Here is a 27,999-nt window from a genome sequence, read left to right as displayed (position 1 = left end):
GGACAAAAGATAGCTTAAAATGCATTTTCTGTGTGAGCGGTAACTACGTCACAATCCACTGACAAAATTGCTGAGATTCATATAGCTGCATTGATCTCTTATTTCAAACATTCATAACTTTCTCAACATTGGTCCGATTTATTTCAAACTTCCATCGTTCTTTTTCTCTGATTTTTCTGCTTTCATTCAAATGAACATATTACAGTTGCCCTATTATTGGATTGCCCTACAAGGCCAATATGGCTTGGCTTGTCAGTATCGAGTCTTGCCTTCTAGATGAGACCAGACATAGCTACAGTTCCATCCATCCAGTTGTCATCCATAGGAATATAACAATCTTTCTTTCTTTCTTTCAGGTGATGCTTTTCCTGCACTACGTCTGGATTGGCCCCCTGCAGCTGATAGTCTTATTCATCATACTCTTTAACAACATGGGGCCGTCCTGTCTGGTAGGATTCGTCATCCTTCTCTGTCTAGCTCCTCTCCAAGGATGGATGGGAAAACTATTCTCCAAATTCAGGTAATATTTCTTTTAAACTCTCTTTAAAGCCTATCTGCACTAATTTGGCCAGGAGGGATTATACCTCCCTGCGTGGTCACTGGAAGGTGGTTATCTCACCCAATCAGCTCTCAATTAACATTAAAAAAAGGGGACCAATGGGGATCAACGGGTACCACTTAGGCATTGTTGGCTGTATAGAGGGCGAAAGTAGCTAAAAGCTGTGCAGTCACGCTTTAACATTGTCACAAATATGTGACAAACAGCATGTTTCTACTAGAGACCCTGCAAAAATAAGAAGAATGTCCAGTCTCGTAGAATGATATTTTAGAGTAAAGGAATTTGAAGTCTGTATTCCGTTTAAAGCCTGTCTGCACTAGTTTGGCCAGGCGGTATTAGACCTCCCTGCATGGACACTGGCAGGTGGTTTTCTCATCAAATCAGCTCTCAGATTAGGACTCTGGACCTTTTTGATCAATAAAAGAAAACCATGCGCACATGCTACTGTCATTTAGATGTTCGGGATGGATTTGTTGATGCGTTTAGTATGAATTTATTGTGCAGTGTCATTGGTGTTCATTTCTGTTTTTATTTTCTAATTTTCTTAGGAACAAGACGGCTCTATTGACCGATGAGCGTGTGCGGATTATGAATGAGATCATCTCAGGAATGCGGATCATCAAGATTCATGCATGGGAATTCCCCTTTTCAGACCTGGTCAGAGAATCAAGAAGGTATTTACAGATATCTTAAATTATCAAATAATTTTTTTTGAAAAGGTTTTTGAGTGTGTTTGCATACCATCCATAGCAATTGATTATGCTACAATGCAGACCATGTGACTGAGAATCATCTTTGTGCGAGCCATCTTCGATTCTGTGTCGTTAAAAGCAGATGATTATTTAAACAGAACTTTTTCATCATATACCTGCCCACTGCCTCAGACATCATTTTTCAATGTATCAGTATGGCCAGCATTTAGAATGTGTACAGTATATATAAACACATCCATATGAGCATTTTATCCAAAGTTCCAATTTCCAGCATAATGTCAGCTATGTCATCATTTGCATATCTTTTAAAGCTACTTGTATAACCTTTATCAAGCCATTGCAATAGTCCATGAATAGCTATATATATATATATATATATTCACAAGGTATCAATGATCATTAGATACCTACATTACATTTTAACTGCGTAGACAAACATTTACATTTCTACCCAGCAGCCAGTTTGAAAAAGAATTATTCACTCTGATGAAGCAAGAACTTTTTTCCGCATTCATTTACAGTAAGGACTATTTGTCATGGATCATTGACTGCACCATCTCAATATAAATATTCGCTATGGATATTAAAAACTTTAGAATTAGAAGAAGAAAAATACTGATGTGGATACTTTTCTACATTTGCCCTCCATAATATTTCCATTGAATAAATTTTGATTATGTTTGTAAAATTATTTTTTCTTTTTTGATGATATAAAACATTAGATGCAAAAATGAATAAACAGATTTTAAAAAACTACATATTTTGAATTAATTTAATAACATTGCTTGCCTACAATATCACTGTAATCATATTTTTTTTTAAATTATCAAACAATACTTCTTTTTTTCTGACAAAAACTAAGACCTTGTTCAAAAATAATTTTGAGTAATCACAAACATAAATATATTATCTTAATTTTCTGTTCATTTGCACATACAGAGTTATTTGAAATAAACTGTTTTAATCATATTTCCTTAAGTATCTCAAATTCATTTCCATATATTCGCCCAGAATAACTTTTTTTTCAAAAAAATTCCTCATTCTTCTACACATTGCTTTTCATCCATCCTTCCATTCATCCTTCCACACATTCATCGATCCGACGTCTTCAGGAAAGAAATCGCCAAAGTGATGCGCTCCACCCACTTGCGTTCTTTCAACATCGCTTTCTTCAACTCTGCCACTGCTATCATCTCCTTCTCCACCTTCACCGTCTACGCCCTCACCGGTCACGTGCTCACCCCCAGCATCGTCTTTCTTGCCATCCCGCTCTTCAACGCTGTCCGTCTCACGGTCGTTCTCTTCATCCCTTACTGCATCATGTACGGCAGTGAGGGGCTCATTGCTGTGCGCAGAATACAGGTTGGACATTTCTCATATTCTTATTTGTGAATTAAAGAGCCTCATGCTATTGTACTTAATTCTGCAGCCATTAAAGATCCTATCCGATAAAAACATACAACTTTATAGTAATGGAAAGGTGAATGAACGTAGAATACAAACATAAAGGAGTAAAATGTATTGTCCCTCTCAGTATTACACAAACCCAAATTAAAACCTCATTTTCTGCACCCTTCCAAATTAAGGATCAACAGGGGTCAAATTTGCTGCAGTTAGGATGATATAAGTTGTGGACCTGATTGGCTTGGCTGTATAGCCAATGGGCTGTGCTTAATTAATACAAATTCGCTGTGAATATGGACACTCCACATAACATGATATCATCAAGTCAATAGCTAGTTTTTTTTTGGTCGACAACTTCCAATTTTCTAAGCTTTAGATTTTGATTTTTCAGAGAGCTGTTACTCCTCTGACAGACACTAAAATAGCATATAATTGATATTATAGTCAACTCCGGCTTATAAGCTTTCCATTGATATATAATTCATCTATTTTATTTTCACTTTCAACAGGGTCTTTGAAAGGGCAATTCTAATGCAAATGTATTTGGTCTTTCAATTAACATTCCACATGTGAAAGTAATATGAAGTTCTGAGTATTAATTGACATCCAATGTGTCATCTACCTTGCAAATGAGTTTATGGTAGGTTTAAGACTGTAGCGTTAGGTGTAGTGTTTAGTCTAGGATTGAAGTTAGGAACTCCCCTGGATTAGAAAATTGACTGGAGCAACTCAGTGCAATGTGTCTCGTACAACATTCAACATGTATCCATATATTTCACCCATTAACTTGCGATATCAAAAGATGATGTATAATTGAATGAAATATGTGAATAAAAGTCAAGTGTTGTTTCGACCACGTTCTGTGGAGAATGTGCCAAGTATAGTCTAATTAACTGGCACTCTTTTATTTTTTTATTCTTATGAAGGAATTTCTTATGATGGAGGAACTGAAGACATTGAAAAATGCAGACTCCCTCTCCTCCATCGCGTCCGATGCTAACCTTCCCATCCCTGAGCAGATCGGAGAACCCCTGGAAGAAACCGAGAAGAACGATAGAAGAAAAGATGAGGAGAGGACAGATACCATCGTCAGCAATGACGTTACTGTAGCATTCCTCCCTGATGATGATAACAAGGAAAAAGATCAGCTGGTTGAAGATGGCCCAGATGGTCTAGTCATGAAGCATATGAATGATAACAGAGAGGAAGAGGAGAAAGAAAAGGAAGAGAAAGAAGAAGAGAGGAGAAAAAGCAAAGAAGGATCAAATCGGGATGTTGATGGGGATGATGGGACTCCTGAACGTGGAGAAGATGATAATGACATCATTCTTAGGAACCTCGGAGGATCTTGGGATGCCAAAGTAAGTCAACTCCACCAAAATAAAAATGATGAGATGAACTGTATTAAAAATCTGCCCTGTTGTACAAAACAGTTTGCAATTTTATTGTCCAATTGGCGTTATCTCTCAAATCAGTTACAAAGCTACAATTGAGTATTTTACAGAAGATTTTCATTGGTTGGGGTAATCAGACGTAGATTAGGCTTCTACCAACCTGTTAAGAGGCGAACTTGCCTCCACTCCTGTGGACTTCTTCATCCAAGTGATTCTTTGTGTGATTTTTTGCTTTCTGCTGCCTCAAGATAACTGGTGCGAAGATATGTCATAGGGAATAACAGAGACCCTATTCAGTGAAGGATTTATCCTTTTGATCCCGATGAATTCTTTTGCATAAAATTTAATTTTGTGTATAAAACCAGGAGATATGCTGTTGATATCAAACCCATAATGATAGTAATATCAAACTTATCTGGTATGAGACAGAACCAAGGATTAATCACAGGAATTAGGATTTGTAGAAATAAATGAAAGGATACATAATTTCATGCCAGTTTGGTACCCTAATTGTTAGGTTACAGGATAACATTGTTGATGGTCTTTTACATGAACCTTGGTTGAATTGTGTGTAAATATCTTCTAAGATGTCAGAAAATAATTATTTATATAAATTGCTCAAGCAAAATTGAATAACATGAAGTAGGTCAAAAAATATAAAAAATATTATCTCTAGTTATCCTTTTCCACTTGTTGTATGGCATAAGCACATAGGAATGCAAAAACTTTGTTGAACTTGTTCTAATTTGCTTCAAATTGCAAGTCTTCAAAAAATGTGTTTTTGTGTTTTCCCTTTTCTCTGTCCTGGTATGATGCAGAGTGGTGATGACAAAGTTGGTTTCACTCTGAAGAACATTGACTTTTCTCTGCGAGCCGGACAGCTTGTAGCCATCATTGGGCCTGTGGGGAGTGGCAAGGTGAGATTTGTTATCAGTTTCTTCTTCATCTTCATAGTCTTCATTTGATCGGTAGAGTTGATAAGAACAATTTTTCTGTTTGCACAGTCAAATTTAATGTATACCTCGTGGGTCTTTCGCCAACAAATATTGGCAGGCTTCTTCAGAAGACTGGTGATGAAGACTAGCTGCAGATTGGGATACACCAGCCCTATAGGCCAGTCTTTTGGTATCAAACAAAATTACATAGAGGAAAAATCCAACAAACAATCAAACGATTTATAAAATATGTGAGTTAAAAGTATGTAATTGATGTATGTGGGTTCAGTTGGATGCAAATGTGGTTCCAGTTCAGATCCATAGAATACTTTTTCTCAAATTTTCATGATTTATATTTATCTGTTAAGTACGTGTACCTTGTGTGGTAAGGATGAAAATATGATACCATCCTTTTTTTTCTCCCACCAGTCTTCCCTTCTCATGGCTATGATGAATGAGCTCCCAACACAGACTGGTGACGTTATTGTCAGTGGTAAAATAGCCTATACAGCACAGCAGCCCTGGGTGTTCTCTGGCACGTTAAGGGATAACATTCTCTTTGGCAAGAAGTTTGACCCAGACAAGTACAAGGAGGCCCTGAAAGTCTGCGCGCTCAAAACGGTGAGCGGTCACTTTGAAATTTCAACATATATTTTCACACTTTTCTGTAGTAGACTTGCATTTATGAGACAAAAATGCATCTACGCTGTATTTCATTTAATTACATATGTAAGTTTTAAAAAATGTGAATGCTTGTGATACAAACCAAGATACATAGTACAATAAAAACTGTGAAAGTCCATAGCCTTATGACATACAGTGTAGATTAGGTTGCATTATCTGTTTTAAATGTACAGTAAAGGCTGGTTCAGATTTTTTAACGTGTCATTCATGTTAAGCGACAATGTTGTGATGTCGAGTGAACGCAATCTTACTAAATTTTGAAACATCTTCTTCTTGACTTCTTCACATCTATAGGACATTGAACTTTTACCTGACGGTGACCTCACGCTGGTCGGAGACAGGGGCATCACATTGAGTGGAGGTCAAAGGGCAAGGGTCAGCCTGGCCAGGGCTGTATACCATGAGGCCGATGCGTACTTACTGGATGATCCTCTCAGTGCTGTGGATACAGCGGTCGGAAGGCACCTGTTTGATAAGTAAGAAATGATTTCAGGTGCTCTGACATTCGCCCCGGTAATAATTGCACTGAGCTGTATGTAGTTTAATATGTAGGGCTGGGTTAGGCTAGCAGTTTGGTTTCAGTTCAGGTTTGGGGTTGGCCGTTAGGATTAGTGTTTGGTCAGGGGTTGAATTTAAGAATTTATATATTGACTGCAGAACTGTCGAACTGTTGTAGATAGATGGATTAATCTCTCTCTGTCGTTCTCTTTCCTCCATCTGACATTCCCTCTCCTGTCTTATCTCTCTATCTCTTTCTCTCACCCCCTCTCTCTCTCTCTCTCTCTCTCTCTTTTCTTTCTCCTTCTCTCCCTCTCTCTCTCTCTCTCTCTCCCTCACTCTCTCTCTCTCTTCTACATTTGTAGATGCATCAAGGGTCATCTAAGAGACAAACCGGTTGTCCTTGTCACTCATCAGTTGCAGTACCTGGATGCAGCAGACTGTATAGTCGTCCTCAAAGATGTAAATATATTTATTTTATTGTTGTCTTGTAATTGTTGTAAATTTACAGTCTAATAGGCCCATCAAGTTTTAGACTCTGTTAGATTCATTCTCCTTATGTGATTGAATGTAACTGCCTTCATTAATTTTTCATGCAACATTGTATATCCCAGTGTGCAGTTTAGTACATATCCATTTTTCTGTATAAAAGTGATATATTTACACTTTTATCATAATAATTAAACGTTGCTGTGAGATTGCGATGATGATGATGGTGATGGTGATGCTGCTGCTGCTGCTAATGATGATGACGATGACGACGATGATGATGATGATGATATACATCTACAATGTACATTAGGGGCAAGTTTGGACAAAACCTATTTTCTGAACGGCTCCAATCTGTAATTTTCTTTCCTGATTTTCAACGACCAGGGTGAAATGGTAGCATGCGGAAGCTTCGAGGAGCTCCAGACCACTGGGATAGATTTCGCTGCTCTCCTCAAGGAGCATGAATCACTCAAGCAAGCAGACGTTGTGTCGAGGACCAGCTCAATTTATTCAATCCCCGGCGCCATAGCAACGGAGATCAATCCAATTGCTGATGATATCATTCTTGAGGTAGGTGTTCATCTTGCCGTGGTATTCTAAAGTTGCTCCCAAAAGTCTTTGAAAATTCTTGTTATTGTTTCAATCTATTCGTCGATATGATTTGGAGTATTTTTCAACTTGTTTTTTCGTTGCTAAGTTCCTTCACAATAATTGAGGAACCTAAAATAGCTTTTGGACATGTGTGTACGTGCATTGCACATTCATAATACGTTTACAGGGCCTGCACGTCGTACACCAGAAGTATGTCAGTCCAATTTACACTATCATACATGTACCATGGTTGCTGTCAGAGAGTGATTTGTACTGTCCAATTTGTTGGCAAGTCAAAGATATGAAATTCCTATTGTCATTTTAAAAATGATTGCCTTAAACAGCATATGATAATGCTCCACAAATGTGTATATGTTGTTTAGAAACTCTCTTTTTTGAGGGAGGAGGGAGCTATTTGTTGTTTTTACTCATTACAGCAGTGAATGTTGTTTTATTTCCTTTAAACAGCTTGATGAGAAAGGCAGATTTAAAGCACAGTGTGTGATCGGTCAGGTACTAAGATCAAATCTGCTTGGTGATTGCTGTAGTATTGCATTATGAAATTTGTATCAAATTAATGAATGAGAGTTGGTGTTAAACGCACGAACAGGTGCTGTGTTCCCCATCCTTTTTCTCCTACTCTTCCTCATCCCTGCTTTTTCCTCTTCCTCTTTCTTCTTCTCCTCCTGCTTATATTTTTTCTCCTCCGTGTTCTCCACTTTCTCCATTTCCTCCTTTCCTTTCTCTTCTTTCTTTTTTGTGTGGTTGTTTTTGAGGATTCCCAGACATGCAACTAACTGTTGTACATTGGTAAAAAGAAATAACAAACATTGCATATCTTCCATACTGGACATTTAATTCAACAGAACTTCTGATACTGAATTTATGCAACATACAGTCAACCCTGTCTATAAAGCCCACTAAAGGGAAACAGAAAAAGTGGCCCCTGTAGACAGGTCACCATTTACTCAGATTCTACAGGTTTGACTGTATTTAATACAGTGGAGCCATTGGAACAGTAACTGTTGTAATTCAATCTTAATGAGCCTTGGGCATTTTTTTTTTAAAATTGACATTTACATCACTGGTGTGTTATTGAATTGCATATTTGATTTCTCATTCACCTACATGTATTTTTACTGCCATTGTGTTTGATGTCGTTCATGTTGATATAAACTCAGTTGAGTGGTACTGGTTGGTCCATGTTTGACTAAACTTCGAGTTTGATTCTACATTGTGTGATTTAACACATACAGAAAGAGATATAATTGCAATAGTAAACTAACTGTTCTTGTATGGAGTATTTTACATTTAAAATTGAAGTTCTTAATTGTTTAACAGAATAGGAATTTTCCTGTGTTGTTCCAGTATTCTTGGGCAGCATGTTAAAAGCTGTGTTTACTGAAATTTATGAATGTCAGCGAAAGCACTCGCATGCTGTTCTCAAATGCCTTGTGCAATGTCTTTCATTGCAGAGTTGCCGTTACGCTACCCAGAACAGTGTTATTTTGTAGATACTCTCTTACTTCCAATCCAACTGAATTAACAGGTTTCTTGAGCACTCTACAGAGTGGATTTGGCGCTATATAAGTTACTTTATCATTATTATCATTAATTTGACTGGCATTAAATTACATCTTGCTAAAAGTCTAGAGAACAAAGTGAAAATGACACTGTTCCTTTATTTATTATTTTAAAAATATGACATTTTGACTTTGTATTGTGAACTGTGTATTTTAGAAAGTATAAGGTACTTTGGCCCAAAACACAATTTTGTATATCTATAGAAACTGTAACACATTCTCTGCCACAATTGACATTAATTTCATACTCTAACCAACTAATTACAACCCTGGACCAAACACCATGTATGTTAAAACCCTAAACTTAAACCTAATACCGTAATAATAATAAAGAAAATATGAATATAAACACTAAGGTAATTATGTTACGCAAATAAATCGCACATGGATATACCCATCCGAAGGGATACTCTCGGCACCTACAGAGTACCGACTTGAAAACTAATGAGGCCCTAACCCCAACCATCTAGATCTCTAATGAATTCAAGCCTGGAGCAAATACCAGGTTAACTTTTAAATTATCCCCATTACTAATACCAAGCCCCACTTTAGTTGTGCAGGGATGCCAGTTTTCAGGCAATAGCCTGAATTCAGGCCCTTAGGGAGTTATTTACAGACCATAGTTTAGGCTTTTTTTGTGTACAAAATAGCTCATTCTAGGTGATTTTCAGGCCCTCTGATCAATTCTAACTGGCATCCCTGGTTGTGCGTTGTAAAGACCACTAATATTGAAAGAGTGATGAATGGATTTATTTGTATGTACCATTTTCTGACACAATGTATGAAACATATTTACAAGGTACATGTATAGACACTAGTCTTTTTTCCAAAGTATTGCTTTGGTTTTGAGGGCTGGTCACATATTAACAATAACAATAACAAACTAGACATAATACTTGTTTGGAACAAGTATAGGTGGGCTGGTCAACTAAAATTTGAGACAAAATAGAGCAAAAATAAGCGAGATACTGCTAAAAAACAATGTCATTGATGTAATGATGTAAACGAAATTCACCTTCCATAGGCATAACACGCAACTTCAGAAATTTCTGATATGTGCCCTTTAATCGAAATTTTACTCTGATGACGTCATCAAAATGAAAAATGATTATTATTCAACTTGTAGAGAATTATCTTAGCTACAACATATCGAAATTTTGAAGAAATCGATTAATATATACAGAGATACAATCAATTTTACATAAATATGCTGACTTCATAATATGCAAATTCGTATTTTGAGTTCCAAGGCCATTATGATGATGTCACGATACACTTAATGGCCAAATGAGACATGGAATCATATTTCCGACACATACTCTATTTAAAAATGAAAAAACATTGAAGGTCACGGTTCATTCCAAAGAGCTATAATGGATTTTGTATAGGCATGTTTTTGCCCATATATGCTATGTATTAAAGAGCTTGCGCGCACGGACATTTATCTTGAATTGACGCTCATCTTGTTATTAATGTTCATAAAGAGATGAACATGGTATCAAATTCCTCAAAAAAATATGAGAAATATCATGAAAGAAAAAAAATGGCGATTCTATGTTGTGTAATGGTGAAACGCGCGAAAACGCGCGCGCATGCGTGTACGCGCGATTTTTTATAAAATGCTTTAATTGACCTGAAACGTATGCAAAATAAATTTGAGACGATTTTGAGCATTTAAATTTTTTGCGCGCGCATTGACGCGCGGACGTACGCGCACGCGCGCATTTTTTGACCGGAAATTGACCGGACTGATATTGACCTTGATCATAATAAATATGAATGAGAAATGATTTTTGGTTATGAAGATATGATCATGAGTTGATTTTCAGAAAATTTCACAAAATGGCGCCTAGATGACGTCATCAGTCAAGGTCAAGGTTGAAAACCTTACCGTGTCTTGTCCATATGCCTATACATATGTGTGCCAAATATCAAAGCATTTGATTGAACCATTTCAAAGTTATCTTGCTAACAAAAAAGTGGGTCAAACTAAGAAAAATAAATAAATAATAAATAAATAAATAATAAAGGCAATTTTAACAAAAATATAAGGTGGTCTGTATTAGATACAGCCCACCTGATAATCAGTCTACCGGTATGTAGAAAATGTATGGTGCTTTACTGGTTTGTGCTGAAGAGCTTTCAGTACCGATTCTTTCAAAATCCATTGCATTTTCTATATAAATCAAAGTTTTCATTTTTATTTTATTTAATTTGATATTGAATTTACCTTGTCTCATGTACAAGCACAAGTTGCTTCTAAGAGGTCCATGGGAGTGTTTCACAAAGACTAAGATCGACTTTAAGTTGGACTTAACTATGGCAGGCTGTTCATGCCACTGGTTGCTCTCACCATTGGTCTCTCAATTATGATCTTTAGATAATATTTTTAACTTCCGAATGAACTATCAAAAAAGGTAAATTCTGTAGATTTGTGACCACGAGTTGTACGTCCCTTGAGAAACCAATGCCAGGAATGGTTAGAGGAACTAGTGGCATGAAAGGCCTAAGTTCAACTAAAAGTTGATCTTAGTCTTTTTGAAACACTGCACTGGCATATCATTTATTCTGTATTTATGATTTGTAATGTTTTGTATGATCAATGCCAAATGAACTGAAATTGAATTGGAATCATACAGTCGTATAACTTGTTGATATGTAGAAAATCCTTCAGAAAGGTTATTTTTATTTTATGTAATTTATTTGACAGGCTGATGAGAAAGCAAGCGATAGACAGAAAGAGACCAAGTCTGTAGGCACGGTGGCGTACATGGTCTATGTAACATTCTTCAGGGCAGGGGCCGGTATTCTTGGATTCATGGTCTTCGCGCTCTTCAATGTTAGCAGTCAGGTGAGTGACACCTGTGTATAAAGACCACTCCAGAAAATTGGTCTTTATTAACAGGTGATCTTTATTTATAGGTATCAGTACTAAGTGGAGCACAAGGTCCACATAACATTCTTCGGGCGGGGGCCAGTAACTCTTGGGGTCAAGGTCTTCATGTTTAAATATAAGCATTCGGGTGAGTGAGGAAATACAGTGAAACCTGTGTATAAAGACCACTCCAAAAATGAGTCTTTATTTTCAGGTGGTATTTATGAACAGGTGACAGTAATGAATGGTGCATGTAACATTCTTCAGGGCAGGGCTAGGATTCTAGGGTTCATGCTCTTCAATGTTAACAGGCAGGTGAGTGAAGAAATACAGTGAAACCTGTGTATAAAGACCACTCAAGAAAATTGATCTTTATTTACAGGATGTCTTTATGAACAGGTGAATGTAATAACTGGTGTATGTAATATTCTTCAGGGCAGTGGCCAGTATTTTAGGGATCATAGTCTTAAATGCTCTTCAATATTAGCAATCAGGGGAGTTGAAGAAATACAGAGAAAAAAAAGAAGAAAAAAAAAATTACAGAAATGTGAAACTTCAGTTGTTAGATTTTTTTAAATTATGAAACGGCCCCTAGACCTGATACATCTACCCACTGTAGAATTATGCAAGACAACATATTATTCTTTTCTCTAACCAGGCGTTCATGAACCTCACTGATTGGTGGTTAGCGCAATGGGCTTTCGCTGAGGAGACGGCGTGTGCTGAGTTACTCAATCGTTCATGCATAGTCGATACGGTCTCGCCGGTAAGTTGAGGACAAGGCGATATTACAGAGAATGTTGGTAAAGATGAAAAATAATCTCTCATTTGTTCTATGTCAGTGTGGGAAAATATCAAAATGAATGACCCCATAAAAGGGTTCCTCTTCACTTTCCCTCATGTTAGATAGGAAAATAAATAGCTGCAAAGTTTGTACCAAACTTTCATGCCACAAGAATGTGTAGTCCCATATACCCATTTCTGTGTGCAGTGCAAGATTGAGTCTGTTTCTTCACAATGATGTCCCATTTGTAATGATTATGTAATCATGGAATGGGCAGTAAACATGAATATGGGGTCAAGTCAAAAGTGAAATTTTGCAATATGCATTGTTTTTCTCAACAGTGAATTCTTCATTTGTCTGGAGGATGAATCATGTTTTGAAGAAAAAAGAATGCATTTAGCAACATTTCAATTTTGATTCGGCCCTATTTTTAGGCGTCCATGTTTACATATGGTAATCGTTACAAATGGGGCATTTTTTTGTAAAGGGGAATAAACGGGCTTTTCAATAATACCGATGTCAGATATTAATCATATAATAACAAGAGAGGTATCAATGCTCAAACTTGAATTGCATAATTTCTTTAAATACTTTATCATTTTTTCCATGATCATTTCAGAATCACACGTTTGTAGATGAGATGGATGTCGACCGGCCGTACTATCTTCAAAACCTGTCCATCTTTCTCGGTCTCTTCATCCTCTTCTGCTTCATTCGTACCTATCATGTTTTCATCATCATCGTCAACGCCGCCACCGTTCTCCACAATAGAATGTTTGAAGCTCTCATCAGGGCCCCGATGCAATTCTTTGATACTAACCCGATTGGTGAGAAATGGGGAGAAATGGGGAGTGTTTCACAAATTGAACTTAACTCTAAGTTGGACTTACGAATTATGGAAAGCTGTTGGCATCTATGAAAATATTTTGTAAAAGTTTTTTTAAAAGGCATAAAATGTTGATTCAAATCATTCATATTTTCTATTATCAAGGAGATTTCATGTTCTTGATGTGGAATTTAAAAAAGGTCTAAATTACTTCAATTTTCGCTTTTGAATATATTTCATTTTAAGGCTACAAATGGCTCTCCATAGTTTTGAATTTCAACTTATGGTTAAGTTTGACTTGGGATCTTTGTGAAACAGCCCCCAGGAGCGGGTTACCTTGTCCTTGCCATGGGTGGAAAATTCAACAACAACAAAAAAAGAAAGAAAGAAAAAGGGAGAGTGGACAATGTGTTTTGACTAGAAAAGGCTGCAATGTTCCTTTCAGAAACTAAACCCTTCCAGATGGTGGCAATATGGGTGACCACAATAGACAGATAGTCTTTGTAGAGAAGTGGCCACTAGTACAATTTTGACTGTACATTCAATTTAAAGTTTAGTTTCGTGAAAGATAGCTCATACCCAATCTGACAATTTTAAAAAACAATACGAGTCAGAAGTACATGTACATGTACATTACTACCATTTTATGAAACTTAGTGGCACAGAAGGGCTTAATTACCTTTATTAACCATATAACTCAAGTTTGGCTACATTTCTTGTTAGATAGCATTAGGAACAGATGTCTGTTTAGGGCCAGAAGGACCTTAACTCTAAGACCAAACACTTTCCCAACTCTCAAGATATGAAATAAGAGAGTTCAACGCATTTAAATTCTTTTTTATTATGGTTTCAAGTGGTTTTAATGTCTATATGAAAATTTTGTTTCGCATCCGATTCGGTACACTTGTTTTTTTGTCCCTTTGTATTGAGATTTAACATTTTGTATTTGTTCTATTTGGTTCCTTTTTCAGGGCGTATATTAAATCGATTCTCAAAAGATATCGGTCTAATGGATGAGCTATTACCTACAACCTTTGCAGATTTCAATGCAGTAAGTTCTAGTATTCATAGGGAATATTTTTATTACATACATGTACAGAAGTCATTTATTGTGCAAAACTAATCATGAACAAGAGATCTAAGTTTTGTTTTCTTAGTTTAGTCAAATGTTGTATCATTTTCGCTCTCAGTTTTATGTGAAGACTGGCAGTACCTGGTGAAATAGAAGTTGATTTCTGGGAAGGCAAGGGGTACATTTTGTATTTGTACCGTCTTCTGCATTTATATATTATATACATGAATATGTAGGCTTCAACGTGGAAGAATCCATCCTTCACCAGTACAATAACAATTTTATTGTAAGATTGTTTTTATATTTGTTAAAAGTTACTAAACTATGTAACAGATATTTGATCAGTAACCTGATAGCCAGCGACTGCTTATCATTAGGTTTGCCCTTTAAGCCTAAATTAATTCAATTTACCAAGAAGATTTGAATTGATACATGTCTAAAACAACTATTTATAAATGTATCATTACCCACGTATTAGACATCAATGTGCATACATTTGATTGATTGATTGATTTTATTTCATTTCATAAAACAATTGTTTGCACAATGAAGAACAAAGTTGACAAAGTAAGATCAAAATAATGAAATGAAACAGGAACCTACTGAAAAGCATAGCTTGTTTTGGTACATGTAGGTTCCCAAGAATAAATATATGAACATTATTTTCATAAATCATTTTAAACATTTATACCATGTTTGTGATTTCTTGTGTGATTTCACGCCATAAAGTCTTTCATAATGTTGGTCTACTTCCCCTGATCCATGACCATTCTTTTTAGACAGTTGTACTGCAATTTCTCAGCAAATGCTGAATGTTAGTACCTAAAATGAGTTACCGTATTTGCTGGCGATAAGGCCGCAGCACCGCATAGGCCACACCCCTGATTTAGACATTTAAAAAAAAAAAAACTTTTGTCGAAGGCTGGATTCGAACTCTTGAGTACAAATGTAGAGTGGGACCCGAAACCACCGCCTTAGACCGCTCGACTATCCCGACTCTAATGCTTTCTACTGCAGCATTCTCTTATGTATTGCTTCTCTTGTGTATTGCGCCATAGCTTTGCTCGCGCAAACTGAGAAGATTGAGATTGCTTTAGCTATGGCAAAAACTCTATCTATATATCTATATCTACCAGTAGAGTTTGGTTGGTAAGTTATGAATATTATTTATGAGATTGACATGTGTTATTCTAGACAGTTATTCTAGAAATGTCCATCACCTTTCATTGTTGTCCCATATGTACAAATTTGTGCTGTCTTTCATGGTTTTGACTTGCAATTTAAAACTTTTTTTACTCTTTCGCCGCACCCCGACTTTTTGATATTTTCTCTTCCAAAAATACTGCGGCCTTTACGTCGGCAAATACGGTAACCCATTGCTTACTGGAACTTGGTAGTCAATTGATTAAAGTCATCATGTCTTATTATTTATCTTTCAGATATCAATTCAAACTATAGGTGTGATCATCGTGATTAGCATCTTCAACCCAATCGTCTTAATATTCACGGTGCCGCTGTGTGTAGCATTCACCCTCGTCAGACGATACTACCTCGCATCATCAAGAGATATCAAGAGATTAGAAGGGATAAGTGAGTCCATTTTCTATCAATCATTCAGTTAGTGTGTCAGCTTATCTATCAGTCAAGCGTAGCATCCACCCTATCCACTCTGTATATGTGCAAGTGTCAATACTGCGATCACCTCTTGGGGCTGGTTATCATCAGAGCCTTCAAGCAGTTCAACATCTATCAGAACACCCACACCAGGACATGTTACCTAATCCTTTCCGTCCATCTATTCTACACATATTTTGTTACTTTAATTCAATGAAATTGGTGATGATCTGACTCACTTAAAACTTTCAATAACTCCTTTCCCTTTCCAAGCTCGTAGCCCTGTCTTCAGTCACCTCTCCGCCTCTCTGCAGGGGTTGGTCACCATCAGAGCCTTCAAGGTCCAGGAGAACTTCACCAAGCAGTTCGACCTCCATCAGAACACCCACACCAGGACATGGTTTCTCTTTCTCACTTCCACTCGTTGGTTTGGTATCATGTTAGATTGGATGTCCGTCACCTTCCTTGCCATAGTAGCCTTTACTTGCATCATCTCATCTGATAGTAAGTTGATTCATCGAGTTCTATGAATACCGTAAATCTTGGTGTATAAGACGCACCTCTCCCAGCTCAGTCATACAAGGTGTGTTGACTCACCACTCGCACCATTACAGTCACAGTAAGATACTGTAGGAAATTATTTGAAGTGGCACAGTAAAACTGTACTAGATTATATAATTTGTAATCCAGGTTACAAAGTTACAACAGTAATGTACTCTCACTATTTGTCACCTGGGTTATAGTGATGGCACAGCATCGAACTGTTTAATCATTATTTTATTCCTTCACTTTTGCCGTCAGTATAAATTGAGATTGTTTGTTTCATATTTATTTATGTTTGTATGTGTTTGTAAACCACGACTAGTGAGGAGAATCTACTTAATGGGAATTATTTTCCTTTTGGCTATCCTCAATGAATGTGAACAGTGCTTATACAAGTCAACCTATTAAACAAAAGAATAGCACTTGGAACCTTAGTTGGACTTGGGTGGATATATGGATGCGTCTAGTAGTCTACTCAAATGTCAATTTGTTCTGTAATCTATATTTGATATCCTACATACGGTATGTTTGTAATGTGTAATTCTCATTTGTGATTCTATGTTGATACATTTTGTATTTTTTACAGAAATAGCAGGAGAATTCTATTTCATGCCAATTGTACTTTTGTTTTTGTGCATGACTAATGAATTGAATGGAGTATTCATCATACATGTATATGTGAAATGCACATGTACCGATATATTCTCTTATTTTTTTTTGGTAGTATTTGAGTTGAACTCATCTCTGGTCGGTTTATCATTGACCTACTGTCTTCAGCTGATGGGTGCATTCCAGTGGGGCGTTAGACAGAGTGCTGAGGTAGAAAATTTGGTAAGGTTTAAATTTTCTTTAATCTTTAAAGGGATCTTTTAACAATGTTAAATCTGAGATGCACGGCCCTACGTGTTATCAGTGCCTGTGATATGGTGTAATATTGAAGCCCTAAAAAAAAATTCGCGCTTCAAAATGATCAAGAAGTGCTTCAAAAAAGTAAAAATCTTTGAGTGACCGGTTTTACCATACTCTTTTTCCCCAGTAGACTGTAGTGTTGTGAAAACCGTTAAGCAAACACAAAATTTGGTTTTGATTTCCAATCATAGATATCTTGATAATCAGACAGGCGATCGGCTTGACAAAGTCATGAAAAAGTCATGGGGTTCCTGACTGACCCAAAGGTTTAAAATTATCATTGCAGCATGAGCTAAATCCAAGATTTTGTTTCAGAATCTGAGACAAAGTTACCGGATCCCTCATTCCTTTTATTAATCATAAAAAATCGCCTCTTTCTAAACCGTTCCCTTTAAATCATGATACATAGAATATTCCAGGCTGAAGCCTGAAGCCCCTATCGAGAAGAAGAATATACGGGATAGTCATTTTTTTCATAGATCAAATCATTCATAGACACAATGCTTTCTTTATTTTATCAATGCTTACCGGTAATTCTGTCTCTTGCTCAGATAACCTTGATAGAGGGTGTTATAGAATATTCAACAAATGAGAAAGAACCTGAATGACATGATCTCCATAGAATAAATCATTCAGAGACAGAATTTCTTTACTTCAGAGAGGCATAATGTATACATTCAACGTCTGTTATTTATCAATGTTTAACTCTCTGTCCCTCTCTCTCTCCCTCTCTCAGATGACCTCAACAGAGAGGGTCATAGAATACTCGCATCTGAAGCCAGAAGCTCCTCTGGAGAAGGAGAAAGAACCCGATGCAGATTGGCCTAAGCATGGCATCATCACGTTTGAAGACGTCTCGGTCTCCTACAGCGACGATGGACCTCTAGTCCTCAAGAACCTCAGATGCTGTATACGAGCAGAGGAGAAGGTCAGTAAATTGAAAACATCAGAATGGCCTCATTCACTTTTGATGCCGTAAACCACCTCAAAATGCCACAGCAGCAAAAATTAAAACGATTACTTTTTTCTTCAAGTACATGTTGTAAATAAATGGCAAGCAGTAACAAAGCCCCTTTAGTTTTTGTGTTTGTGTTTTTATTGCTGCCAGGGACAGTTTAGCACATTTTTTAGGTCTGCTTAGGGAAAAATTCACACTCCCAATTTAAGTGTGTTGCATGTACATGTATATTGTCAGAACTGTTTGGTAAGATGTAGGTTTCAATCTTACCACAGATGTTAATTATTATTGCTTTAATTGTGTTGTTACACAGGTATTATCTAAACAACGATGACAATGATTCTGGGTTTATGATGGTGTTATGTTAGTGTATTTCAAACCACTAATGACTGTTAAACTTGATGTATATGCTGTGTTAGGTTAATATTGATCTTACACCTGTGATTCTTTGTTTATGTTTAGTGTTAGTTTGGTATCGTCGTTGGGACGGGAGCAGGTAAAAGTTCTCTCTATAACCACTATAACTATTACTTATGGTTATTAGTCTTTAACAATATAACACCAATGACTATAATTCTTGGTGTACATTTATGTCCTGTGTTATGCTTGAATTTTTCCAACCGCTATTTTGGTGTATATTTGGCATTAGGTCGGTATCGTCGGTAGGACGGGAGCAGGTAAAAGTTCTCTGATGGCTGCCCTCATGAGGTTGACGGAGCCCAAGGGAATCCTGAAGATCGACGGTGTCACCATCACAGAGATCGGTCTCCATGCCTTGAGGAAACACATATCATTTATTCCCCAGGTGAGAAAATCTTTTGAGATTCTGGGTTTAAAGAAGGAAGGATCATTAGATAATTCAAGTAATTATTAATTAATTTCGAGGAATCCAGTTGGCTCAGTCGGTAAAGCATCTGCTTGTCAAACCAGAGATCATGGGTTCAAATCCAACCCAGGCAGATGACTGAAGCGTGTAGAGGAGAGTCACCACCTGTGCACGTTAAGAACCCACTGCATTATTTGTGTAAAAGTAGGGGAAACCCCAGTGTAATTGGGGTAATCCGCCAGTTGTACTGGGAGGAGAAACCCGAGGGTCACAGTGATTCAGTTTTTTTCTCCCCTCTCAGGCACAGGTGGTGCCAAATACTTGAAAATAACATAATTTAACTATAAAAGCCACAACGCACAACGTCCTTAATGCTAGTACCAAAGTACAAAATTCAGAGACATTCAGTTTTCTTTTGAAAGAGAAAAACCATTATTTCATTCAGAGCTACTTAGAAAATATTGTTTCTAGATCATTTTTATGAACACATGTACAAGTAACTGTACTGTGAATCACATTATTAAACTTCATGAATATGTATGAATGTGTTACAAAAAGTCATTGTCATGGAAATCTTTTTGTTTCTTAGGATCCTGTGTTATTTAGCGGAACCCTCAGAAAGAACCTAGACCCGTTCAACCATCACACGGATGAAGATATGTGGAATGCATTGGAAGAGGTAGGATGAGAAGCTTTCAACAATTAATTAATTCTTTATATATTGTTACCATGCACAAGTTGATTTTTCAGTACAGATAAAATACAAGGAAATATATGACAATTGCGGACAACAAAAAGCATTTGCACAATAAAACTGTATAAGATTTTTGTTGTACAAGAATATATGAGTGCCATTTTCAAATAATAAGTACAGTCAAACCCGAGGGGTTATTTTTTTTTTTTTTGGGGGGGGGGAGGAGGAAGGTTGTCATCATGTATATATACCATATACATGTACTTGCCTATGATTCTCCATCCAATTTCCTGATTATTTCATTTTTCTTGTATCTCAATTAATCATTTTTGTTAACCCTTCTGATGAATTGTCCAGGTCCAACTCAAGCCTGTCGTGGAAGAAAACTCAGAGAAACTGGAGATGGCAATGTCCGAGGGAGGGACAAACTTCAGCGTCGGACAGAGGCAGCTGGTCTGTCTAGCGAGGGCGGTATTACATCGGAATAAGATCCTCATTGTGGACGAGGCCACAGCTAATGTAGACCCTAGGTGAATATACATTGCAAAGACAAATGCTTCTTAGTGCATCCCTCCATTGCCAAAGCTTTTACTTAAAAAAGAAGCATCATTTACAGCAAATGTATACATTCTCTTTTGTAATTCAATTAATGATTTGCAAAATGCATTTGTGAATGTACATTGATTTCTGTGATTGATTTCTTGTCATGATTGTTTGTATTGTTTGTTCTGTCGGAAATGGAATCCTGAAATCTGAATGTCGTAGGTTCAGGTGAAAAATTTGTTTGGATAAGCTTTCCTCACAGTGTAGTATCTCTGTGTGGTGATTGCATAATACGTATGATCTGCCGGTTGTAAAATAAAAGGCTATTAGTTTCAGCTGATCTGTATATCAGACCTGCCATAATTTGAATACTTGGAAAAGCTTCGCATTCCCCTTGATAACACAGTATTATATCTTGAATGTGTTCTATTTCCAGGACTGACCAGTTGATTCAACTGACCATTAGAAAGAAGTTCAGGCAGTGTACAGTGCTGACCATTGCCCATAGACTCAATACCATCATGGACAGTGACCGTGTCTTGGTAAGTATTGTATTCTGCTCAAGACCAACACCAGACTGACAACAGACCCACCACAAAAAATACATGACTCCTATGGCAAAAAAATAAGTCAGTTTGGAGTCGGTTTGGCCATGTGACTGAGGTATAATGTATTTGCAAGTAGTCCCAATCTTAAAAATTGATAAACTGGTATAAATGACAATCTGTGAAAATTCATGACTCTATCAAAGCTAATGATGTTCTACCGCACATCTTCATCATCAGGTCTTTCTCATACAAATTATAAAGCATAAAAGTGCATTGAACGAAGAACTCCTCTGGATCTGACTCCTTCAACTGTGTCATAGGGCTTTGTGTGTGTCAAAAGTAGGAGCCTATATAGAGTCAAAGGTCAAGAGGTCACAGTGGAATAAGAAGGACCATATTTATTTTTCAGTCATGTCATGTCATGTGTGGATAATGTAGGTGCTTTATAAAGCTTGGCAAATTTGCATCTACTTCAAACTCTTGAGGTGACCTCTGAAGTTAAGAAAAAAAAAATTCCATGACCTTGGTTAAATCTGCATCCTAAATAGGTTGCTTTGAGGTATAATGGAATCGTAAGTAGTCCCAATCTTAAAAATTGATAAACTGGTATAAATGATAATCTGTGAAAGTGCAGGAGTCTATCAAAGCTAATGATGTTCTACCCTACTGCACATCTTCATCATCAGGTCCTGGACCAGGGTCGTATCATAGAGTTCGATGAACCCTATGTTCTCCTCAAGGATGAGAAGAGCCTATTTGGATCCATGGTGGTGGAGACAGGAAAGTCTGAGGCTGCCAAGCTCCTTGCAGTGGCCAGGGCAGGGTACTACGAGAGGAACCCCTCCAACCCGTATGACTTTGACATCGTCGGTGACCTGAATGAGAGCTCTGCATGAAAGGGTCAAAGGACAGGAGGTCACAAAGTCATCATAAAGGTCATGAGGTCATTACAGCTTTAAGTAATGGAGAAATGAGATGAGGGATGTTTGCTTCTTTGCAAAGATGCCTTTTTTACCCCCTATGAATTGACTCTTGCTAAGACTTGAGTTTGAGAAAGGTAGCTGATTAAAGGTCAACGTTTATAAGGGTTCACAGGGTTATCAAGCCACAGGGTCGGAGAGAAATGGAACTCAAAGTGCCTGATTCTTTGAGAAGAACCATGTTCCACTCATTTCATCTCTTACTCTAACAGGAGTCTACAGTGTATGTCAGGAGGATGCTAACAAGAAGTGAAATGTCAAAGGTCATTGGGTTGCACGGTCATTAAGCCACAAGGTCACAGAGAAATGGAACCCAAAGTGCCTGATTCTTTGAGGAGATCCATGCGGCACTTGTTTCAACTCTTAATCTAACAGCAGTCTACATTGTATGTCACAAGGGTGCTACTTAGAAGTGAAATGTCAAAGGTCGTTGGGTTGCCGGGTCGTTGGGTTGGACGTTGGTCTTTGAAAGAGAAGACAAATACATCCTATGATAATTGGGGGTGATTTTGTTTATAAAGAAGGTCCATATTTATTTTTCAGTCATGTCATGTGTGGATAATGTAGGTGCTTTATGAAGCTTGGCAAATTTGCTTCTACTTAAAACGCTTGGCAAATTTGCGTTTACTTCAAAACGCTTGAGGTAACCTTCAAAAATTTAAAAATAAATTATTAAATTCCATGATCTTGGTTAAATCCTAAATTGATTGCTTTGCTTGCCTAGTTATACATACATGTATAGTGCAAATGTAGGTGGTTATTGTCAGCTGACTGAAGACTTTTGTTCTTGCCTTATGTGTTTTCATCATGAAGATGGTTAGAAATATGTAAATGCAATTATGTTCACTATTTAACCTGTAGATTAAATGAAAAAGATGCACATATATGCTATGCTATCCTTTGTACAAGGGGAAGATGCACGAATACTGTTATGGAATATACATGTACATGTATAAGCTTTCTCAAACTTATGAGGATAAGAACAATATGCTGTCATTTTGTGATTTTGTGTTTTTATCCTGTACCTGTTCAACGGTACTTATAAGAAGATTTTGTTTGTAACAATGTGGTAGAGACTTAGCATAACATTTACCCAGGCTCTTTTATATAGCTTGATTAACCAAATTACATTACAGAAATCCAAAAATGTCACATTTTCTCTTTGCAAAGATGCAAGGAGGTATCTGAAATTAATTCTCTCCTATTTACAACAATATATATGACGTTTACATCACATAAATTATGTAACTACTATGTGGTAGATGCAGTCATATTAGATGATATGTTGAATAGAGCTCGAGTCTTTATCCATAAGTAATAAGCAGCAGTGTTGCTAGACATTTTGAAGGGGAATGTTTCCTACCAAACTTGAAGACAAATTAGCCGGCAGTTTTATAATAAACAACAAAAGGGCATCAATAGAGGGTTTTGTTGACTAGTCTCCAAGACTTCCTGAGGTGGGGAGAGAATATTTGTTCTTGTTGCTGTTGGGGGGGGGGGGGGGCAGTCCCCAAGATTAATGTATGTTTGTTTTAGTGCAGTGTGTACTGTGTAGGTTGCTCATGGAAGATCATCTGAAAACACAGCAGCCCTAGCCCTACACCCTTCAAAGAAAAAAGAATGCACAGCCTGAAAAGAGCCGTGCATTTTGCAACTTTTCATCTTTAACCTTTGACCTATGTTTTGATGTACTGCACATTCCATAACTGAAACATTACAAACAGGTATCATTTTAAAGAAGAATAAACATGCTTTCTAATGATACTAAACATAGTAATGATTATGCCACGACAGGAGAGATATATTGAATCATACTTGAGTTTCCAATTTTTTTTTTTGGAGAGGTGTAATTAACCTTTAAAAAATGAGCGATGGCGTGCATATTGTCATCCAACCACTCAAGAGTTTATCCTTTTGTTCTTACAAGTTGCCTTGCTTAACAAAACCAACGCTAACAAAGAAGTCTGTATTCGTCTGTACAATCCAATTTTTGTTTCATTTCATGCTAGATTTGCATTTACCTTGAATATGTTTAAAAGCAGAGAGAAGAGAGCCAAAGACAAAGAAGTTTTACCTTTTAAATATTCAGTATTCATCACAGGTGGGCTTTACAATTTTGCACCGATGACCTTTATTCTGCTCAAGCGCAGATTGTATCTATATATGCAGTGGCTTATTGATGCAATAAGGACGTAAGTAAGATAATCATGGAAAGACAAACCTGGGATGGGCGGGGTTTTCTCTGAATGCTGCAACGGTGCTACATTAATTGATGAAGAAACTTTATTTGCACGACTATGTGATTTTCACTTGACCAGTCAAGCAAAAATCTGATATGGTTATGTATATACATATACATGTAGATATACATGAAAATGTTTTGTTTATTTATTTTATCTTGACCTTTATTTAGTATATAGCTCACAATGTGCGTTTGTTCCACCTTTCAACTTTGTTTAATATTGCCTTAGTTATGACTGGAAGCCTGTATTTAAGTAGACTGTAGTCATTTGTTGTCAAATTGAAATCATATACTGTAGCTTATCATGTATTTGGGGGTGATTATTTACAGAAGGTAGCCAACATCAAGTACAGCTGTACATGTAATGTCATGTCCATCAGAACATTTTACTGGTAATAATATAATATGGACCATTTCTTATAGGGCTCCTGTTTGGAGCTTGAAGGGCATTTTAGTATGCCAATCACCCCCAAAAACCTAATGTTTACAAATACTATTATAATATACAGGTGTATGAAGCCAACTTCAAACAAAATTTACCCGGCATTCTATAGAACAATGGATAAGGAGTTGATGTATGAAGAAAACAAAGGAAAACATAAAATGTGTGCATGGAACCCACATTATACCAGTTTAACATGTACAGGTACCTGTTATTTTGATTATTTAGGTGATGTATTAACTAATAAGTGTTAAGATGAAGTGAAAGAATTTATAGAAAGTTTCTATGGGATGTCAGCGGACTTACAATAGTGTTGAGAAACTGGTCCAATGTGACATGTATGCAGTAACTACACATGTCTGCTTGCTTATAGCATTTCTTGCTCTTGACAGTTACACTTGCTTCACTGAAATGCTGTTTTGTTGTTCAGGGTTTTGCCTGGTGTTTTAATGTATTTATTGGCTGAACTTTTTGTTTTGATACTATTTAAAGAAACTTTTTCCAACATCCATACAGGAATGTATGTCCTTGAGTGCTAAATATTGGAATAACAGAGTATTAGTTACATGCATGTAGCGAGAGATTTAGAGTATTATAGAAACTATTCCGGTGCCATATTTCTGTTGCAATTGTATAGTACATATACATGTAGATTGTTTTATACATGTTACTTTAGATCCATTCCGAAGAGCTAATTTATTGTGAAAATAATGATGTAATTGGTATTACTTTTGGATGGCATCGTTGAATTTTTGATGGAATCCTAAAAAGTTGATTGATGTTCTTTTATATTTGTGTATTTTATTTGCTATTTATCCTCTCTCATACACAGGTTTTCAAAAAGGGTTTTCAATACTGGACAAGAGACCTGTAAATGTATTTAACTTTCGCTCCAAAATCCTTGGTTACTATTTAATTCACCTGAAATGCACAACAGCATTTTGATGGGTGGAATACTTTTTACATATATTAGCTGTGTTGCTGTGTCTGGCAAGGCTCTGGCACGCTTTTTAATTGTGAATTGAATCTCCATCTTTTTTAAAGAAGTTTACATATAATTATTAAACAGGCCAAAACTCAATCCAAAACCGAACTATCAGAGTTTGTTATGACATATACATTTGTAAGAAGTCATCTTTTTTAGCAATTTTGTTTTCTTCCCCAAACTGTATTGAAGACAACATGACATCCATCAAAATGGATTTCGTCTTGTTAATAATATTAATAGGAATATTTATATTCATGACATCCAAACTGATGTCTACATACAAATGAAACTCAAAGACACAACCCGTTTTGAAATTGTATGATGATTTATGAGTGGTTATTTTTCTTTAGTCATATTTCTCGAGTCATTTTTTTTTTCTAAATAGCTTAGACAATTTCATTTGTGACCCTTTTTTTTCAATTAACTTTTGCATGTGTGTGATTGTATGTTGTGTTAATTTTAATATAATTTTTTTTTTAACTCACACTATTGGGTGTGTTTCCATGTGTTTTGAGGGATTTTGTTTACATACTTGTTACGAATGTGAACCTATGTGTAAATTGTTTTCTTTTCACAGATGATTTTTGGACATCTTTTTTTTAATTGCGCTTTTTGAACTCACCACACTATCGGGTGTGTGTCCATGTTTTATGGAGGGTTTTGTTGTCATACTTGTTACGAATGTGAAACTATGTGTAAATTGTTTTCTTTTCACAGATGTTTTTTAGACATCTTTTTTTAATAATTGCACTACCTAAATGTTTGTAACCAAATCCTGATGTCTTTCACATATTCACGTTTTTATGTGTAGAATCATGGTTTAAATGTTCATGAATCTGTCTTCATTACACTCAATTGTAAAATCTTTCGAGAAATGCGCTCAAGAGTATTTTCGATAGCATATTGTACCATGTTTATCTCATGTTCGGATTATGTAGTCGTCATTGTAGAGTTCACACATTGTTGTATAAAGTAATAAACAAGGATATTGAAATAGACCACTTTCGTAATGTAATCAAATTTAATGGATCCCTTACAAATTTTTTCATTCAACTGTTACAATTAACAGTATCTCATTGGTAAGAATGCGAGTTTGCATACATTAGTTGTTGACAGGTAGGACAAACATTATGGCTTGACCAACCTAACAACACGTAATGTATGCAATTTGCATTCTGATTATTAAAATACAATTACATGTACTTACGACAGGTGAATGAAATCATTCATATCGAGGCATTTCACAAAGACGTGTGCATTAAATTTGGTTACATTGCGAAAATAACTTTTAGAAAGCCTTTTTGCATTGTATTAAGTCCGTTCTTTTGTATGTCATGTACATGTCAGCATCATACGAGGTTTTGATGGAAATTAAAGACTTCTATTCTATGACTGTGTTTTGCTATTGCAAGATTAACACTGAAAATATTCTGGAAGCATGCCTTGATTTTCAAGAAATTCAATTTGTTGTATTTTTTTTCAAGGAAACGGGAGAGATGGTAAAGAGACGGTGAAGAGACAAGGAAGGAAAAAAAAAGCAGTACAAAAGGAAGAGAGAAAGAGAGGAAGTGAATAAAGGGGAGCGACATCCCCTTCCCCTTTTGGGGTGGGGGGATGTTAATAAAGTCATGCCCCCGTTTGAATTTGAATAGTGATTTTTAAAAGTAAAGAATGTATGTCTTGACAAAAAGAGAATGATAGGGAGAGAGGAGGGGGGTCAGATAATAATGAAGAAAGAGGGAGATAAAGATGATCATCAGAGAAAGAAAGAATAATGTCTATATAAGGGTTATGGCAGATATAATCACATTTCTTGAAATCATGGGATTTATATGATCCATACTACAACTTTACCCAAGTTCTGCAAATTTGTATGTACACATGTATATTTTCATTGTTACAAGAGAATTACAATCCTGATACAAAGTAATAATATTTTGTTCATTTTCTTCCTTTCCATTTTTATTTGCTAAACAATCTCTCTTCATTTGATTCAAGCTGTCTCTTTCTCTCTCTCCCACTCTCTCTCTCTCTCTCACACTCTCACTCTCTTTCGAAAAACAATGTTGATAGCTGTGTCCATCAGTTTTGAATTGTGTGAACATTACACCACCTGAACATGGTCTCTGCACTGATTTTTGGAATGTCTTTGCGATCGCATTTAAAAGGTAATCAACATTTCGTGACTATTACCTAGACATAATCAAATTGATAGGAATATAAAGACAACCAACAAAAATCCCTGTAATTTCTACAGAAAATTGCATTTATGGGCAATTTTTGTACCCTTTCCTGCAATCGG

At 36.4% G+C, this 27,999-nt stretch overlaps 1 protein-coding gene across 2 annotated transcripts in view; it reads left to right on the top strand.

Annotated features, from left to right (window-relative positions):
* The window catches only part of LOC591982 (multidrug resistance-associated protein 4), a 41,028-nt gene extending 14,451 nt beyond the window's left edge, over window positions 1–26,577 (top strand). Inside the window, exons 6-28 of one of the 2 annotated variants that reach the window (XM_011682767.2) lie at window positions 357–520; window positions 1,108–1,233; window positions 2,385–2,634; window positions 3,603–4,037; window positions 4,889–4,987; window positions 5,435–5,626; window positions 5,984–6,165; window positions 6,553–6,649; window positions 7,064–7,249; window positions 7,739–7,783; window positions 11,564–11,704; window positions 12,387–12,494; window positions 13,132–13,339; window positions 14,310–14,389; window positions 15,850–16,000; window positions 16,298–16,528; window positions 17,292–17,398; window positions 18,213–18,404; window positions 19,084–19,239; window positions 19,850–19,939; window positions 20,312–20,484; window positions 20,934–21,039; window positions 21,732–26,577. In XM_011682767.2, the coding sequence (XP_011681069.1) occupies window positions 357–520; window positions 1,108–1,233; window positions 2,385–2,634; window positions 3,603–4,037; window positions 4,889–4,987; window positions 5,435–5,626; window positions 5,984–6,165; window positions 6,553–6,649; window positions 7,064–7,249; window positions 7,739–7,783; window positions 11,564–11,704; window positions 12,387–12,494; window positions 13,132–13,339; window positions 14,310–14,389; window positions 15,850–16,000; window positions 16,298–16,528; window positions 17,292–17,398; window positions 18,213–18,404; window positions 19,084–19,239; window positions 19,850–19,939; window positions 20,312–20,484; window positions 20,934–21,039; window positions 21,732–21,941 (3,729 nt within the window). In that variant the 3' untranslated portion in view covers window positions 21,942–26,577. The remainder of the gene's footprint in view (window positions 1–356; window positions 521–1,107; window positions 1,234–2,384; window positions 2,635–3,602; window positions 4,038–4,888; window positions 4,988–5,434; window positions 5,627–5,983; window positions 6,166–6,552; window positions 6,650–7,063; window positions 7,250–7,738; window positions 7,784–11,563; window positions 11,705–12,386; window positions 12,495–13,131; window positions 13,340–14,309; window positions 14,390–15,849; window positions 16,001–16,297; window positions 16,529–17,291; window positions 17,399–18,212; window positions 18,405–19,083; window positions 19,240–19,849; window positions 19,940–20,311; window positions 20,485–20,933; window positions 21,040–21,731) is intronic. The other variant, XM_030982191.1, reaches the window with a different exon arrangement.
* Window positions 26,578–27,999: the final 1,422 nt, after the last annotated feature.

The sequence above is a fragment of the Strongylocentrotus purpuratus genome, unplaced genomic scaffold (genome assembly GCF_000002235.5).
Source record: "Strongylocentrotus purpuratus isolate Spur 01 unplaced genomic scaffold, Spur_5.0 spur5_scaffold_12, whole genome shotgun sequence".
Taxonomy (NCBI): domain Eukaryota; kingdom Metazoa; phylum Echinodermata; class Echinoidea; order Camarodonta; family Strongylocentrotidae; genus Strongylocentrotus; species Strongylocentrotus purpuratus.
Note: the sequence above shows the minus strand (reverse complement) of the source record. Positions and strands in the feature narration are given on the sequence as shown.